Raw genomic sequence first — 15,170 nt, forward strand, 5'->3', positions numbered from 1 at the left:
TGAATGAAATTGTAGTGAACTTTATGCTACCCCATGGACCAGCTGCTGGATATAGGTTTCCAGCTGAAGGACAGCAACAACGCCACCAGTGCTTGCTTCCTGTTCACAATATTTTGAATATTGTAAGTGCTGCAGTTCCTATTGGTTCAACAGGAAGGCATTACTCTACATCAGAGGAGGATATTGAAGCAGTGAAACACATTTTTAGTTCATTGAATGGCTAATTTCAGTTCAAAACAGAGTGCACAGAAGTTGTATAAATTGAAACCTTTAAGTCTTTGAACCCTTCACAGGCATTTTGGAGCCGCTTAAAATGCTTGAAAAATGAGTCTCTTACTCATCTTTCAAAACTAAAATTATGTTAAATAAGGCTACGTTTTGATTTTTATGAGCCTGTTAGGGCCTATGTGATAATAAAATAGGTTTTATGTATGGCAAAACTTAAAATTGTTTATAAAACCTGTTCAGCCTAAAAGTGGAAGCTCTCTTTTTCAGGGAATGTAGAACTATATGGTACTAACCAAAATTTTTTTCTATAAATTATATTAAAAAAGTTCAGAATGCTATAGGCTAGTAAAAGAACTTTGACAGAGAAGTCCAAATAGGTGATTTCTTTCTAGCCATAAAGCAATTATCTTAAAAAAAGGTATGTGCAGCGTCATCTTTGGAGGGCTGTATCTCGGAGCAGAAATTTTTTTGGAGAAAACAAAAAAATATATGTTCCTTACTTAGTCCTCCATTTTTGTTGTTGTTGTTGTTGTGGTCTTCAGTCCTGATACTGGTTTGATGCAGCTCTTCATGCTACTCTATCCTGTGCAAGCTTCATCATCTCCCAGTACGTACTGCAGCCTACATCCTTCTGAATATGCATAGTGTAATCATCTCTTGATCTCTCTCTACGATTTTTACCCTCCACGTTGCCCTCCAATACTAAATTGGTGATCCCTTGATGCCTCAGAACATGTCCTACCAACTGATCCCTTCTTCTAGTCAAGTTTTGCCACAAACTCCTCTTCTCCCCAATCTTATTCAATACCTCGTCATTAGTTATGTGATCTACCCATCTAATCTTCAGCATTCTTCTGTAGCACCACATTTCTAAAGCTTCTATTCTCTTCTTGTCCAAACTATTTATCGTCCATGTTTCACTTCCATACATGGCATACAAATACTTTCAGAAACGACTTCCTGACACTTAAATCTGTACTCGATGTTAACAAATTTCTCTTCTTCAGAAACGCTTTCCTTGCCATCAACAGTCTACATTTTATATCCTCTCTACTTCGACCATCATCAGCAAATAGCAAAACTCCTTTACTACTTTAAGTGCGTCATTTCCTAATCTAGTTCCCTCAGCATCACCTGACTTAATTCGACTGCATTCCATTATCCTCATTTTGCTTTTGTTGACGTTCATCTTATATCCTCCCTTCAAGATACTGTCCATTTTGTTCAACTGCTCTTCCAAGTCCTTTGCTGTCTCTGACAGAATTACAATGTCATCAGCGAACCTCAAAGTTTTTATTTCTTCTCCATGGATTTTAATACCTACTCCAAATTTTTCGTTTGTTTCCTTCACTGCTTGCTCAATATACAGATTGAATAATGTGGGGGAGAGGCTACAACCCTGTCTCACTCCTTCATTTTAACATATGCTAAAACCAATAACATCTGAGACTATGAAGGTAAGATTTTTTCCTAGCCTGCCTGAATTGATATGGACTATGCCGTTGTGTCTTTCCACTGGTGTACTTAACATATGACCGAAATCTCTTTGGATTTTCTGCCCAATTTTGAGAGCGAGTTTCATATTAAAAGCATCTAGTATTGAAGTTTGCAGTGCATTTCGAACTTTTATCAAACTTCTCGAATCGTTAGGGTTTTACATTATTTTAAATTTCACATGCATTTTCATTGCTTCTGCAACAGAGTTCTGACCTGTTTTGTGTACAGTGGAGGATCTGTACCATCTTTTATTAATTTATTTGCGGTGGTTAGTGTGATTGGTAAGTGATTTAATGATTCAATTTAAACTACACAACTAAGATACTGTACTATCCCCTGGAATATCTGTGTTCGATTTTGCTTTCTCATGCTAATTACCCACACACAAAGTTTCCACTTTGTCATCTTATGTGACAAAACATGCTGTCTTTCTTCATAAGCAGATCTCTCCTTATAATAGACTGGAACATTGCGATCACTGCTCCCTATTGGGCTGTGTGCACGTTATGGCATTGCAGGCCTACAGTGTGGTAAGGAAAGGATGTAAGTGGAGCAGAGACAAATGGGGAATTATTGTAATAAGAATTCTGGATGCAAATGGCGAAATCCACCGATATCGGTGGCTTTTATGGTGGAAGCTGTTTACGGCCCAGTGCCTGGTGAAGTTGGTCATGCATGTGCTGATGTCGTGAGCATCTATGGGAAGTGATTGGAGGGCAGTGAAGCCACAAGTAAATGACAAGATGTGGAGGTCGGAAGCTTGCCTACTCTGTTAAGCAGGATAGGCAGTATTTTGTGGCAGATCTGATGACAGAGTGCAGTGCTAATTCAGGCACAAGTTCTGCAGAATAAACTGTTGAACACAGATTGTTGAATGTGGGGCTCCATACCAAATGAACCCTCCCTGCACATTCCTTTGTCGATATAATTACAACAGCCAATTACTAGGCTATTGCAGTGTGCACATGATTATCAAGATTAGATCACAGTTGGGTGAAAGACATTTCTTGTTACACCCTGTCGAGGGTTGCGTCTGGGTACGCTGTCATCTGGACAAACAGCTGCTCGAAATGTGCACTGCACCACGGATTTGGACCAATGGGACAGCATTGTGCTGTAGGGAATATTTACTTGGATCCTATTGGACTTGTGTTAGTAACAAAAGCCACTGTAACAACTGTGGACCACAAGAACATTGTTGCAGACCATCTGCATCCGTTTGTGCCCGACGGCTTCCCCATCGACGACGGCTTCTTCCGGTGGGATAATGGTCATGAGGCCAGATGCACGCTATTGTGGTTTGAGGAGCTTAACAGTGAAATGCTGTTAATTAGTCTGTCACAAGATTCCCCCATTTTGAACCAAATGGAACACATCTATTGGGTACCAGCTACACACACACACACACACACACACACACACACACACACACACTAACAACCAGTCCGTAATTTGTGAGAATTTTGTGGCCTGTGCCATGTTGGAGACACCGTTTTTCGAAATAGAGATGCAATTTGAGAGATACTTATGTATGAGCTCATTCAGTTTGCACTATATTGTTTTAAGTACTAAATTTTGTCTGTTTTCATATAGTGTTGTCACCTTCTAAATTTTAAAAAAAGTAATTGTTATTCCTGTTTTGTTTTCACAGAGTCAATTGATGGTGATGAAGGCAAAATTTTTACTGAAGAAGTTAAGAAATTAGAAGAAAGTAGTTGTGTAGAAGACCAAGTTCAAATACTGAAAAAGGTAGGTGCAATGATAAAGGCAAAAGCTAGATATTACCGGAATTTACTTATTTATTCAATCAGGGATCATCTCACAGTGCCATAGCATTTGTCATAATAATACAGAGAAAATAAGCAGGACACATAAGGATGCTTTGATGAGGAATGGTCAACTGTGACCTTCGTGAGGGAAACGTCATGGTGTTTGCTTGAAATGATGTGGGAAAGTGTAAATCAGGATTGCTGGGCAGAGCAAATTCCATCCTCCTAAATATGAGGTTGGAGTTTAACAACTGCACTGCTTCATTTGGTTGGTCCATGTTGTGGTTGAAGTCTAGACCAGGCCTAGTGGCAGTTGCAGCAGTGCTTATCTGCTGCTCATAAGTTGGCACTGTGTCAGTTACACATAGCCAATAGGATGATTCTGTGACATAACTGATGAGAGGTGAACAGAGACAATGTATTTCTATTTGCTTAACTTCGCACTACCTGCAATTTTCCTTATGGGTGTGAACCTTTCACCACCTTGGCTTCACGAAGCAACCCATGTTAACCTTGGCCTTCATTCGCTTCCTAAGGACACAACACCAGCCCCACTCTATCGCCTTCAGTTTCGAGACCTTCACATGGAACTTCGCGATAGTACCTTTGTATACACTGATGGCTCACGGACTGACCGTGGGGTTGGGTGTGCCTTCGCCATTGGCACCCATGTCTTTCGATATTGGCTTCTGGCACACTGCTCAGTATTTACAGCCAAGCTCTTTACCCTGTATCAGGTGACAGAGTACATCCCGCCACACAGACTTTTCAACTGGGTCCTCTGCTCAGAGTCACGCAGCGCCCTTCACAATCTGTGCGCTGTACACCGCCCATCCCTTAGTGCAGCAGGTGCAGGAAAACTGTCACTTGCTCACTCTTGGTGGAGTCAGTGTGATGTTTATGTGGTCATGTCGGTTTGCCAGGAAATGAGGCTGCTGATGCTGCTGCCAAGGCTGCAGTCCTTGTAACTCAGCCCGCTAGTTTCTGTATTCCCTCCGATGATCTCTGTGTTGCCGTTTGTCAGGAGGTGGTGTCCCTTTAGCATCTCCAATGGTCTTTCCTTCACTGGAATAAGCTCCGGCTTATTAAGCCTCTCCCAGCCATTTGGATGACCTCCCCTCGGCCCTCCCTGCCTTTTTAGCCATCGTCATTTGATAAGTGGCGCTACACAATCACTTTGTACACATTTGGCTCAAGTTTTAACTGTCCGCCACTTCCTGACAAAATGCCCATTTTTTAACCGTTTACGTTCCCGCTTGGGTTTGCCGCCTGAGTTATCGGCCGTTTAGCAAATGACGCGTGGACTATCGACCACATTTTACTTTTTATCTGCCAAAGCAATACGGCGAAGGCCATTTAATTTTTAGTTTTGGACCAACAGTTCTGTATGGTATCTTTTTTAGCCTTTCCTCCACGTGCCCGTTTTTAGCTGTCTTCCCTTATGTCAATTGGGACTGATGTATAGTCGTTTTTTAACTTCTCTCTGTCTTTGTGTTCTATAGTTTTGACTTGGGCGCATATGATCTCAGTTGTTTTTTGCACCCTAAAGCAAAACCAAACCAAATTGCTGCCACAGCCATGAATCCTCACTCCTCCAATGCCTGGGGATCTCTGAAATTTCATCCGAACAAACTACCAGCAGTAGCTGTTTGTATACACAGGGTGACATTAATGAAACCAACAAACTGGAGGGACAGATTCCTGACTGGAAATGGAGAAAAATAGGTCCTATGAACAGGTGTCTGGAAATGGACTGTGTGCTTGAAAAAACAACAAATCATCCCGGAACAAAGTACGGAGCTGCATCGCATCCATGTCACAACAAATTTGCAAAGTGGCCTCCATGGGATTGCAGGTGACAGGAATAGTAGTGGTTGTTATACAGGACACACATAATCATACTTTGGCTTACTTCATGTTGTCAGGCTACTTGCCAGGAGCTTGTACGAGAGTTTGCCTCAGTATCGTGTGGAACACCCAGTCCTCCAGATTTGATGCACACACAGTCCACCACCAAGCGAGGTGGTGCAGTAGTTAGCACACTGGACTCGCATTCGGGAGGACGATGGTTCAATCCCGTCTCCGGCCATCCTGATTTAGGTTTTCCGCGATTTCCCTAAATCGATTCAGGCAAATGCCGGGATGGTTCCTTTGAAAGGGCACGGCCGATTTCCTTTGCGATCCTTCCCTAACCCGAGCTTGCACTCCGTCTCTAATGACCTCGTTGTCAACGGGATGTTAAACACTAACCACCATCACCACCACCACAACCACACAGTCCACCACCTCCCTGCGTGATCATCTGTCTGAAAGGACCCGTGATCACACAGATGCCCAAAAAGGTCTTGAAATGTTGTGTGTTGTGGCTGGTGCCTGCGTGGGTACGTGTTTTGGTTTAGCCTTGCTGCCTCTTGACCAGTTCCATCTGCTTGGCCATACATAAACACCGTCTTGGCTTGTTCGTGACATGAATACCAGACCATTCTGCTGAATACAGTACACTGCGTTAGTCACACTGCCCGCAACACAAGGAACACGCAGCCACGTGGTCAGAGGAACATTCATTCATCAGCACCAGTACTATGGAATTGATGCATTTCTGGGCACATGTTCATAGGATCTTTTTCCTCCATTTATAGTCAGGACTCCTTCCCTGCAGGTTGTTGGCTTTGTTAATGTTCACCCAGTGTAATTGTCCTCTAGTTAATTACTTGAAATAACTTTGGATGTAATTGTTCCTAGCTACACTTGATTATATGTTACTCTAACATCATATGTGGTAGTACTTATGACAAATATGTGCAAATTTGCACCTCAAGAGATGCTAGCATAGTACCTTGTTGCAAATCACAGTTCTAGTTTCTCCCTTTGATTTTTTGTCAGTAAATGAAACACAGAACAGTATCCTAGAAATTACCACTGAAAACTATTAGTTCCTTCTGTGGGGAGGGACAGGTTGGGTGCTTCTACATCTGTCTGTGATTCTCCATTCATGATAAATTGCTGCTTCCTCCCTACCTAGAAAACACCTAGATAATTAATTTTATTTGATAGTCTGTATGACAGAATATGTTGCTGTGTTACTGGAACAAATGTTTTTGTAAATTAAGAAATATTGCATCTGTCAGACAGCATTTATCAATGACTTTCACGTTGTCGCATGAGAAAAGTGCGAGTCAGGTTTTGCATGACCGATATTTGCTAAATCCATGCTGGTAGGTATGGAGGAATTCATTCTATTAGACGTACCATCTGTAGGAACTCTAAAAACTCATGTTGACCAACACTAGTTTCAGTGTAGCTACCTATCCTGCTGTAATACTTTTTTGCCTCTGCAGAGCAAATTGCATTTTCATCTGGAAATGGTAAGGAGCAGGCACAAGTTCTTTAGGAAACCTGGGTTGTCATAAACATGTTTACTGTGCATCTGTCAAATCTACAAACATCCTGGTGGAAATAGGTAATGGACTCCACAATATTAAAACTGAAGAACAGACAATGGCAGCTGTCACAGTTTCATTGAGCCTGAGCAGCTGACTGTTAGATTGCATTTCCTGACTTTTCAGGTGAGGTCATTTATAACTCCAGTCTTCTTCAGCCACTTTCATTTAGTGCACGCTTCTTTTGTTTAGAAACTACTGTACAAACCATTTCCCTAAAAACAAGAAATAATAGCTAACATGTTTAAAAACTTTTCCAGTCCATGTACGATGTCGATATAGATTAACATTAAATAATTAATAATAATAATAATAATAATAACAGTAATAATAATGTAATCAAATCAAGACAGTTGCATACTTGAAACCCTTTTGTGAGACTTTGAGCCAACTCGGGGAGAAAAAAAATGGCATAGAGACTTTGTCTACAGAAACTCAGGGTACAATAATAATTGATCAATAACTGAGTTATTTCAGTATGCAAGTCCCTTCACATTTGTTTCCTACACATTGCTAGCTCTATGGTTGTTTTGCCTACTGTCTTAAAAAAAGTTGTGCCTTGTGGCTTGCCGTGTATGCTACTGAACTACTTCTTCCTGCATGTGGTAAGTTTAAGGGATGCACTAAAAAAATTGAAGACAAAAATAAAAACACTTGTGAAACCAGAACCTTCAAATAATTGTGTCTTTCCTTACAGCTCCACACTATAGTGATTTTTTCCAACAATTCTTAAACCTGATGCCAGTGAAAAGAAAAAGGGTGCAATGAACTTCTGGCCCCGCTCATGATTTTGTCAAATTGATCCACATACATTGTTGTTGACCCTGTAACTGGATTGTTTGGCAACAGATGAAATATTTCTTATTCATAATTGATTCAGTAACATTCTTTTCACAACCACTATATTTTTTAGTATTTTTTCCCTGCCTATCACATGAAGTGTTAAACAAATGTGAAATTGCATGTTTGTTTCTTAACTGATATTTTTACTGCATTTTCAGATATGTGATAAATACTTGAAGAAGGAATGGAAACAAGACAAAATAACATTGCTGCTTGCGAAATTACTCTCTTACATATATCTGCAGGCAGAACCGAAGAATCCCATGAAAAATGCCGCTTTGAGGTGAGGTCACATCAGATAGTTTCTATGATAGGATTAATTTTTATTGCTCTTTAAAAAAGTTAATCTGTGCAATAAATGCTACACCTGTAAGTTTTACTATTCTGTTTCACACTTATCATAGTCTGAAGTGGCATTTAGAAATTAAGTCATTCTACAAAAATTTAAAGTTCTGAAATGGCAAATTTAGGCCAGCTAAGCTTTAGGCATAATTTTGTTTACATTTTTAGTACATATATTGGAATAAAAAAGAAGGGAACACTTTCTCGATACACTGCAACTATTAGTTTTTTATATAGATATTCACAAATTGTTTTTTTGCTTTGTAGACTATTAATTAGGTGACAACTGAATGTTATGGCTTCCGATAAAACGACATGCAGCTTAAGGAGTCATTAGTGATGCAGATTTATTTATTTATTCGTAAATACTGCAAGGTACTCCATATCTGCAACCTCAGTAGTCATTAGACATGATGAGAGAGCAGAATGGGGCACTACGCGATACTCACGGACTTTGAACATCGTCAGGTGATTGGGTGTCACTTGTGTCATATGTCTGTACACGAGATTTTCACGCTCCTAAACATCCCTAGGTCCACTGTTTCTGAAGTGATAGTGAAGTGGAAATGTGAAGGGACACCTGCAGCACAAAAGCGTACAGGCTGACCTCGTCTGTTGACTGACAGATACTGCCGACAGTTGAAGAGGGTCGTAATGTGTAATAGGCAGACGTCTATCCAGACCATCACACAGGAATTCCAAGCTGCATCAGGATCCACTGCAAGTACTATGACAGTTAGACGGAAGGTGAGAAAACTTGGATTTCATGATCGAGCGGATACTCATGAACCACACATCAAGCTGGTAAATGACAAATGACACCTCGCTTGGCATAAGGAGCATAAACATTGGATGATTGAATAGTGGTAAAACGTTGTGTGGAGTGACGAATCACGGTACACAATTTGGCGATCCGATGGCGGGGTGTGGGTGTGGTGAATGCCCTGTGAAAATCATCTGCCAATGTGTGTAGTGCCAACAGTAAAATTTGGAGGCAGTGGTGTTATGGTGTGGCCGACTTTTTCATGGAGGAGGCTTGCACCCCTTGTTGTTTTGTGTGGCACTAACACAGCACAGGTCTACGTTGATGTTTTAAGCACCTTTTTGCTTCCTAGTATTGAAGAGCAATTCAGGGATGGTGATCACATCTTTCAACATGATTGAGTACCTGTTCATAATGCACGGACTGTGGCCGAGTGGTTATGTGACAATAACTTCCCTGTAATGGACTGGCCTGTACAGAGTTCTGACCTGAATCTTATAGAAAGGGATGTTTTGGAATGCCGATATCATGCCAGGCCTCGCCGACCGACATCGATACCTATCCTCAGTCAGCACTCCATGAAGAATTGTCTGCCATTCCCCAAGAAACCTTCCAGCATCTGATTGAACTTATGCCTGAGAGAGTGGAAGCTGTCATCAAGGCTAAGGGTGGGCCAACACCCTATTGAATTCCAGCTTTACTGATGGAAGGTGCCATGAACTTGTAAGTCATTTTGAGCCAAGTGTCTTGATACTTTTCATCTCATAGTGTATTTATTGCCTATCTTATTTGCACCATAAATTACCTGCAACTCTTGTTCTTTGATGGGGTTTAAAATAGTCTGTGTCACTGAGCTAACATTTCTTAATAGTTTGTAACTGTATTTAACATGTGCCTGTGCATAAATTCGTGTTAGTGTTAAAATTTGTGCATCAACAACTGAAAGGCCATTTACCCTTTTGGTAATTAAGAATAACCAAAAATATTGTCTATAGCTATGCCACTGTTCCCCTGCACTCTGGTTGGAAAGAATACAGTATGCACAGATCATATGAATTTAGGAGATCTTCCAACATTCTTTTCCTTGCACAGTCACTTAGAAAATTAATGTTCATGTCAGTACACACAGCAAATTTTTAGTACATTCTATAAAATAAACCAAGAACTCTTTTTAGCGTGGACACTTAGGGGATGATAGATAACTGTTATTAAAACTGTAATTTCACTAAATTGAACTTTCCTGCACAGTATTCAGTGATCTATTCATTGCAGTGCTTTGGTGCATCAGTGGATTCAAAAGGAATGCCATTTTTCATGTACCTGGCCATTCCCCACTCGGCGAAGAGCTCGTTGAAAAATAGCCAGTTAATCTGTATCCTGATGTAGGAAGTCTTTGAATTGTTACATTGTCCAAGTGGTGCTTTGGTAACACCAGTAATGTTGGAGTCAACAACAACAACAACAAGCAATTCACTAACTTTATCTCTAATATATCTTATACTTTGAAGAAATATGCTAATTGCTGGATTACTTAGATGCCTGACCTATTTTTGAAGGTGGTTTCTTTGTTAGAGAGACTTCCCTAAAGCAGGGTACCAATCAGCTGACTTCAATCCAAAAAACATGCAGCCCTAACAGCAATTACTACAGGAAGTTTCCCACAAGTGATCCCCCACTCCTCACTACACTGTCACCTATAAGCTTTGCCAACCTCCCCTTCCCATACCTCTTGAGGTCCAGACCACACCTAGAGAAGCCCGATCTATCAATAAATTCAACTGGAACCACTGGAATGTGAGCCAAACCCTCCGTCATCAGTACCTTCTCGAGCCCCATTTTATATGCCTAACAGCTGTATTAAGATGAGGCCAATCATAACACTGAAACAGCTGCACAAGGCATGCATTTGTGTCACCAGTTGGAACAGCTATATTTTCCAGGGCACCACCTATGTCATCCTCCTTGACCATTTCTATCTTATTCCTAGTCCTACCCATAACCTGATCCTCTTTTTTAAAGTTCCTGTGTAACTCACCTATGGTATCAGTCACCTGAGTCAACCCTACACTAGGCTTTGCAATGCTGATGACCTTGTTCTCACTCCCTAACACTTCCTACAACTATTGGCCTACAACTGAACCTCCTCCTTTCTATGTGAATTCAAAACTGACTTAGGCCTCTTAACTGTTGCAGTCTGCTGTTTGCTTTCTATCTCTACAGCTACAAGAGACTCATCTCCTTTAAACTCTCACAGTTGGTCAAATTTTTTGGTGGTACACAAAGTGCATCTGTCTGAATATATCCTTCTCCAAGCAGCCTTTTTATCACATAGAGATACCTTATAAAGGAAAATGTTTGTTATATCTTAAAAATGAAGCTGAGTTCCAGTATCATAGTATAGTTTCCGCACATGAGCATTGAAGCGTTTCAAGTTGACTCGGGCTGCATTGTGGTACATTATACTTCACCTCGTGCATGAAACACTCAAATAAGTTGCCTCCTGAACACTCCTTTTATATACAATGAATGTTGCTTACTAAAAATTTGGTCGCCATTAAGTATTATTAATCAGGGTCCATTTAGTCTGTAACCCAAATGTGTGTGCCTTCTCCCTCCAACTTGGCTCAGGCTTTGCCTCCTTGCAAGCTGCAGGTAAAGCTACAGAAAATTAACTTCTCGTTTTCATTCACTCCACCATATCAGTAAGAAGTGATATGCAATTCACCTTCTTTTATTATCTTCAAAATTACAATTCAGTACATGATAAATTAGGACAGCTACCAACTCATATACTGCCTCTATGTATTATGCACATAACAGATCTGATATTCAACTTGATAATTAACTATACAATACATTTATTATCTTTGACATTTTAAGTTCTTAGATGTTATGGAGCTGTTTCTTCCACATCATCCGCCCCATGGAACTCCTATCTCCACCTCAGCAGGTAGGGTTGTGTGAGTTCTACCCACTTCTTACAGTCCCTGGATAGTTAGCTCTGGTATCAGCACCTACGAACTTCATTAAAGGAAGTTTGAAAGAAGAATACAATTTTTATTTTATTTTCGTTCACAATCACACACAACTGTTTACATTATCTGTTCCCGCTTCAGGTAGATCTCAAAACAGTATGAAACTCAAGGCAGCAAATGCAAACTATGTGGATGAAGAGATACTTGCACTTCAACTCTTCCTTGCAAATTTTGTGTGTTGCATTGAGCACAGGTACCAAGACTTCAGACTTTTTTATATTCTTCATCAAGTGTGATTCCGAGCTCTTCTCAGTTTTGTACATTATCTGCACACTTAATTTTTATCATTCTTCAGTAACACCACTTCACATGCTTACTGTCTGATCTTCTCCAGATGTCTGACGGGCCACATCGACTGTGCACATGACGAGTCAGATCGCGTAACAGTGTATTCGACAGTGAGGTGACGGTTACAGGGCGCTGCAGGGCATACCCGATGGCATCCACCTGCACTTCCTATCGTCGGGCCTGCGCGACGCCCTGCAGGCGGAGCTCGACTGCCCGGTGCAGGTGGGTCGACTCGCCGCCTGTCTGCTGGCTGCCCTGGAGAACTTCCCGTCTGCCGTCGAGGGCCGCACACTCGCCGCCACTGCCACTTTCCTCGCCACTTCACTGCACCTCTGTGTCACCGAATTAGGGTGAGAGCTCCGTGCTTGCACCTTCTATAGTGTCGATCTGATTCCAGGCTTCTTCACCCGTGTAATACACCTTCTTCCAGGAAGGACCTGTCACCTGCCACTTCGAGCGAGGTGTTTGGCTATGCACACCTGTGCACACGGTGTACCATCGCCCTCCTGCAGGGCTGGCAGGTGCCACTGAAGGACTGTGGAGAACGGGACCGCAAGGATTCCGCAAACGACCACCCGGGCGGGCAAGTGTCCGATATCCAGACTGAGGTGAGTGCTGTGTGACTGTCTTGTTTATAATGTCTTTCTCACGCAAGTAACAGTGTTACGATGTTGTTGCTGTTGTAGTATACTGTATACTGGGTTGATGCCCTCTCCATGCTACTCTATCTTGTGTGAGCCTCTTCATTTCCGCATAACTACAGCACTTACACCGATTTGAACCTGCTTACTGTATTTAAGCCTGGTCTTTCTCCACAGATTGAACCCCTCCCTCCACCCACACTTCCCTCGGTTGCCAAATTGACAGTTCCTGAAAAGCTCATGATGTGTCCTGTCAGCCAGTCACTTCTTTTGTCATTTTGTGCCATACATTTCATTTCTCCCCAGTTACTTTTATTACTTTTTTGTTAGTTACGTGATTTACATACCTAACAGTGGAGATGTTGCTTTGAAGTAAATTTACACACACCCATATACACACAAACACGCGCGTAACTTGCACACACATGACCACTGTCTCTGACTGCCATGGCCAGACTGCAATCAGCTGGAAATGATGGGATAAGCCATCTCTGGGAGCTGGGTGGGGAGGAAAAGGCTGGGGGGGGGGGGGGGGTTGGGAAGAGTTTGGGTGTGTAGTGCTGGAGTGGGAACAGAGAAGGGATAGGTGGGTGTAGGATAATAACTAATGAAGGCTGAGGCTAGAGGGGTTGTGAGAACATAGGATTTATTACACTGAGAGTTTCCGTCTGTGCAATTCAGAAAAGCTGGTGTCGGTAGGAAGGCTGTCGAACAGTCACTGACATGAAGAGCATTGTGTTGGGCGGTGCACTCACCAATTGGATGGCCAGCTGCGTCTTAGCTTCAGTTGGTCATGCAGACAGCCAGCTTGTTGGTTGTTGTTTCCACATACAGTGAAGCACATTGATTGCAGCTTAGCTTGTAGTCACATGATTGTTTTCACAGGTAGCCCTGCCTTTCATGGGATAGGTGGTGCTTGTGACTGGACTGGAATAAGTGGTGGTGGGAGGACATATGGGACAAGTCTTGAATCTAGGTCTATTGCAGGGATGTGTGCCATGAAGCTAGGGATTAGGAGCAGAGGTGGAATAGGGATGGAAGAGGATATTTGTAAGTTCAGCGGGAAGCGGAATACCACTGTGGGAGAGGTGGGTGGGAGGACATTCCCCATTTCAGAGATTTGGAACCCTGTCGAAGAATGTGATCCAGTTGCTACAGTCCTGGGTGGTACAGAATCAAGATGGGAATGCTCCTTCGTGGCCATACAATGGGACTTCAGGAGGTGGTGAGAGAATGGAGAGATAAGACACAGGGGAACTGTTTCTGTACAAGGTGTGGAAGGCATTTTCAGTCTGTGAAGGGCTCATTAAGACCCTTAGTACATTTGGAGAGGGACTGCTTTTCACTACAGATATAATGCCCACAGGTGGCTATACTGTATTGAAGGGACTTCTTAGTATAGAATGGGTGGCAGCTGTTGAAGTTGAGGCATTGCTAGTGGTTGGTAACTTTGACATGGACGGAGGTACTGATGTAACCATTTTTTGGGTGGAGGTCAACATCGAGGAGTGTGGCTTCTTAGTATAGTATGGGTGGCAGCTGCCAAAGCTGTGAAAATCTCTTTCTGGATATCATGGATTTATTTGTAGGCTATTTCTGAGGGCTTCAAAGGTGAAGATTTGTAGGAGGGGATATAGTTGGTAATGGTGACCAGAGAGGAGTTTGTAGGTTCGGAATCCATTGGGCGTTGGGAAAGGTAGTGTTAGATAGTGTCAAGGTGATGGGCATTAAGGATGTTGGTAGAAAGGGAGGTGATATCAGTAGTGACCACTCCCCACCATAGCCCTGTATGCTCCTACACGTAGTGCTTTACCATCCACTATATGGCGAGTAGCAGTCTATTCTTTTCATAATATCGTCATTATTCCGTTTGGATTTTCCATTTTTGATTTTGCCTAATGGTGTCTCCCATCCCATAAATCAGTGCTATTTTTCTTTCTTATTATTTTCTGTTGCATTATGTTACTGAGTACCCACCCTTTTCTTTCTCTTCTTTCCTGTGTTTTACGAGCCACCTCCCAATCAGCAGCACAAGCTCTGACTTATGAGCCACACTGTATCAACCACCTCGTCTACGCACAACAGACTGCGACGTGGCCATGCAGATTGTTGGTACAGCACCTCGTGTCCCACATTACTGCCCTCTGATATCATTAGTCCTAGTAGACCTTGAGATTGGTCACTCTTCCTGTGCCACTCACACATTTTGTTTTCTGTACCTCCCTGTGCCACATGAACTGGCACCTCAGTCGTATTCCACCCTTCACTGAACCTACACAATATCCTTGTCCATCCATACACAGCCCCTGCTCCCAGACCCTTGC

General features: G+C 42.1%; 1 protein-coding gene across 1 annotated transcript in view; it reads left to right on the plus strand.

Moving 5' to 3' along the window:
• LOC124716796 (thyroid adenoma-associated protein homolog) overlaps positions 1 to 15,170 on the plus strand; it is a 222,189-nt gene that overhangs the window by 7,233 nt on the left and 199,786 nt on the right. The window contains 4 exon segments of the mRNA XM_047243345.1: positions 3,377 to 3,474; positions 7,936 to 8,060; positions 12,334 to 12,555; positions 12,636 to 12,813. Of these exon segments, the coding sequence (XP_047099301.1) occupies positions 3,377 to 3,474; positions 7,936 to 8,060; positions 12,334 to 12,555; positions 12,636 to 12,813 (623 nt within the window).

This window comes from Schistocerca piceifrons, chromosome 9 (genome assembly GCF_021461385.2).
Source record: "Schistocerca piceifrons isolate TAMUIC-IGC-003096 chromosome 9, iqSchPice1.1, whole genome shotgun sequence".
Taxonomy (NCBI): Eukaryota; Metazoa; Arthropoda; class Insecta; order Orthoptera; family Acrididae; genus Schistocerca; species Schistocerca piceifrons.